At 48.4% G+C, this 3,421-nt stretch overlaps 1 protein-coding gene across 1 annotated transcript in view; it reads right to left on the bottom strand.

Annotated features, from left to right (window-relative positions):
- Positions 1 to 3,421, bottom strand: part of LOC111956852 (serine/threonine-protein kinase PAK 1-like) — a 21,447-nt gene that overhangs the window by 1,639 nt on the left and 16,387 nt on the right. Inside the window, exons 5-11 of the mRNA XM_070436735.1 lie at positions 3,133 to 3,349; positions 2,721 to 2,838; positions 2,509 to 2,608; positions 2,179 to 2,332; positions 473 to 482; positions 318 to 351; positions 1 to 115 (exon numbers count right to left, since the gene is read on the bottom strand). The exon at positions 1 to 115 is cut by the window's left edge and continues 76 nt beyond it. Coding sequence (XP_070292836.1) covers positions 1 to 115; positions 318 to 351; positions 473 to 482; positions 2,179 to 2,332; positions 2,509 to 2,608; positions 2,721 to 2,838; positions 3,133 to 3,349 — 748 coding nt within the window. The remainder of the gene's footprint in view (positions 116 to 317; positions 352 to 472; positions 483 to 2,178; positions 2,333 to 2,508; positions 2,609 to 2,720; positions 2,839 to 3,132; positions 3,350 to 3,421) is intronic.

Here is a 3,421-nt window from a genome sequence, read left to right as displayed (position 1 = left end):
CAGCAGTTGAGGAAAGTCTCCCCTGAAGACTGAGGACAGTTTTTTCCCTTCTTCCCTTCTCTCTTCTGGTTCTGAAGTTTCTGCGCAGTCCCGTTGGTCGCAATCAGATACAACCCTAGCGAGATAGACAGGAACAGACAGGGGCCGTTTATACACACACACACGACACCACACACACCACCACACACACACACACACACACACACACACACACACACACGACACACAACACACACACACACACACACACACACACACACACACACACACACACACACACACACACACCACACACACACACACACACTCTCTCTCACCCTGACGTGGGTTCTCGTTGAGGCTAGGGGTCTCCTCCACCATTTCTATAGCCCATATTGACCTAGAGACAGATGTCAACTGTACGGACCGTAGCCCCTTCCGGTCACCACCTCGGAGCCATCCGTAATGAGGGAGCTTCCCACCTATGGGGTGCTCCTCTTACTCTTGCTCTGGAGTGATCTGGCCACAGAAACCCAAAGTCAGCTAGAGAGGAGCAAGAGAGAACAACACGTTAGAAATAGAACATAGCACTCTAATGCCACGTGTATAAGGCTAAGGTGGCTAGTACCGCCATTAGAACAACAGACTATGACGCGCCCAACTGCTGCCGTCAAATGGAGACCACTGCCAACATTAATCCATGTCCAACCCCAAGTGTGTGTGGTGTTAGATAACTGAGTTTCACTAGATCCGTCCCATTCCCAGAAGGATGTTTGTCACTCTTGTTAATGTCGCGATGATCACCTGGTTAGAATGAGGAACTCAAGGCCTGCAGACACTGGAGAGAGAGAGAAGAGTAACAAAAGTGCTCAAGGCATCACTTCTGATAGCCAAGCAGGCCAAAAGCCATGTACACACACACACACACACACACGGCAGCAGCCCACTGACCTCCGACACACGAACAGCGATCTGAGCCTCGTCCATACAGGTTTTTTTTTCCTCCCACTCCAAGTTGACGACGTCAGTCAGAAACTCAGCCAGATACTCATCAACCACCACAGCTCCTCCCCACAGGTAACTACAGGAAACGCACAACAACCAAAGCCATGTACCATGGTAACACCAAATATCACCAACTTACCCAGTTCCTGAATGCCCGTAAGGGAAGAGTATGAGAGGGTGTGGAGGGCAGGTTAGGGTGTGTGATGCAAGAAGGAGACAAAAACAAGCATGTAGATATATAGTCTCACACCTAATGTTGGTGTGTTTACATTGAAAAGGTGTTTTGTGTTTACATGTCAATTGTGTGCGTTTAGAGGTTGTGTGTTTGTATGCGGTGTGTCTCACCTGTCTAGTAAAACGATGTGGTGTGTGTGTTGTGTGTCTCACCTGTCCAGGTAGTTGACTATGTTGGGGTTCTTGTTTTCCCTCATAGACCAGGAATCCTCATTGATCATGAGCTCCTTCTTGGGCTGCTGCTGCAGGTTCATCTGGTTGTAAAATGCGCACCTCCTGCTTGTTTTTTTTTGTTTTTTTTTTGTGGTTTTTTTTTTATAGCGATGTCTATGGGCTGTATATACCCTACCTGAACGCACTTGGAGGAGGGAGAAACAGAGGAGGCGAGAGAGACGACTTCTTTCATTCAAAGTGCAAGAAAGTGTTTGTGTAGTGTGTGTGTGCTGGTGTGGTGTTGTGTGTGTGGTGTGTTGTGTGTCGTGTGTGTGGTGCTGTGTGTGCCCTGTGCTGTGTGCATGTAGACTCACCCCTGTAAACGATCTTGCTCGATCGCGCTGTATTTCTTCTTGCGGCGTCTCCCACACCTGACTATATCTCCCGTGAGAGGAGGGAGGAAGGCGAGAGAGGAAGTGAGGTTAATAAATAAACACACACACACAAGCAGACAGAGACAGAGAGACAGAGAGCAAGCAGTAACAGAGGAGAGACAGGCAGAGACAGAGTAACATGAGAGAGGCCAGTAACAGAGAGAGACGATTAACAGGAGATGAGGTTGGGAGTAACAAAGCAGAGAGACAGAGAGACAGAGTAACAGAGAGAGATAACAGAGAGAGAGTAACAGAAAGAGAGGAGAGTACAGAAGAGAGAGTAACAGCGGCCGAGAGACAGCAGAGACAAGTAACAGAGAGAGGAGTAACAGAGAGAGAGAGCTAACCAGAGGAGAGACCAGAGAGAGAGTACAGATCTATAGCCATGATGCCTAGAGACCAGATGTCAACTTTAGGACCGTAGGCCTTCCTGGTCACCACCTCTGGAGCCATCCAATAGGGAGTTCCCACCATGGTGCTCCTCTTACTCTGCTCTGGAGTGATCTGGGCACAGAACCCAAAGTCAGCTAGAGAGGAGAGAGAGAACACACGTTAGAATAGAACATAGCACTCTAATGCACTGTATAAGGCTAAGGTGGTAGTACCGCATTAGAACACAGACTATGAGCTCCCACTGCTGGTCAAATGGAGACACTGCACATTAATGCCCATGTCCAACCCCAAGTGTGTGTGTGTTACATACTGAGTTTCACTGATCCGTCCATTCCCAGAAGGATGTTGTCACTCTTGATGTCGCGATGGATCACCTGGTTAGAATGGAGGAACTCCAAGGCCTGCAGACACTGGAGAGAGAGAGAGATGTACAAAAGTGCTCAAGGCATCACTTTCTGAATTAGCAAGCAGGCCAACAAGCCATGTACACACACACACACACACACACGCAGCAGCACTGACCTCCCGACACACAGCAGCGATCTGAGCCTCGTCCATACAGGTTTCCGTGACGACGTCAGTCAGAGAACCTCCAGCCAGATACTCCATCACCACCCACAGCTCCTCCCCCACCAGGTAACTACAGAAACACAACAACCAAGGCCATGTTACCATGGTAACACCAAATATCACCACTGTACCAGTTCCTGAATGGTAAGGGGAAGATATGAGAGGGTGTGAGGGAGTTAGGGTGTGTGATGAAGAAGGAGACAAAAGACAAGATGTAGATATATAGTTCTCACACCTAATGTGTGTGTGTTTACATTTGAAAGTGTGTTTGTGTTTACATGTCAATGTGTGCGTTTATGAGTGTGTGTTTGTATGCGTGTGTCTCACCTGTCTAGTAAACGATGTTGGTGTGTGTGTGTCTCACCTGTCCAGGTAGTTGACTATGTTGGGGTTCTTGTTTTCCCTCATGACCAGGATCTCATTGATGATGAGCTCCTTCTTGGGCTGCTGCTGCAGGTTCATCTGTTTAATGGCCACCTCCTGGCCTGTAGCGATGTCTATGGCTGTATATACCGTACCTGACGCACTGGAGGAGGGAGAAAACAGAGGAGGGGAGAGAGAGACTTCTTTCATTTCAAAGTGAAGAAGTGTTTGTGTAGTGTGTGTGTGTGTGTGTGTGTGTGTGTGTGTGTGTGTGTGTGTGTGTGTGTGTG

This window comes from Salvelinus sp. IW2-2015, linkage group LG4p (assembly GCF_002910315.2).
Source record: "Salvelinus sp. IW2-2015 linkage group LG4p, ASM291031v2, whole genome shotgun sequence".
NCBI classification, from domain to species: domain Eukaryota; kingdom Metazoa; phylum Chordata; class Actinopteri; order Salmoniformes; family Salmonidae; genus Salvelinus; species Salvelinus sp. IW2-2015.
The sequence above is the reverse complement of the archived record's forward strand: the minus strand, read 5'-3'. Positions and strand labels throughout refer to the sequence as shown.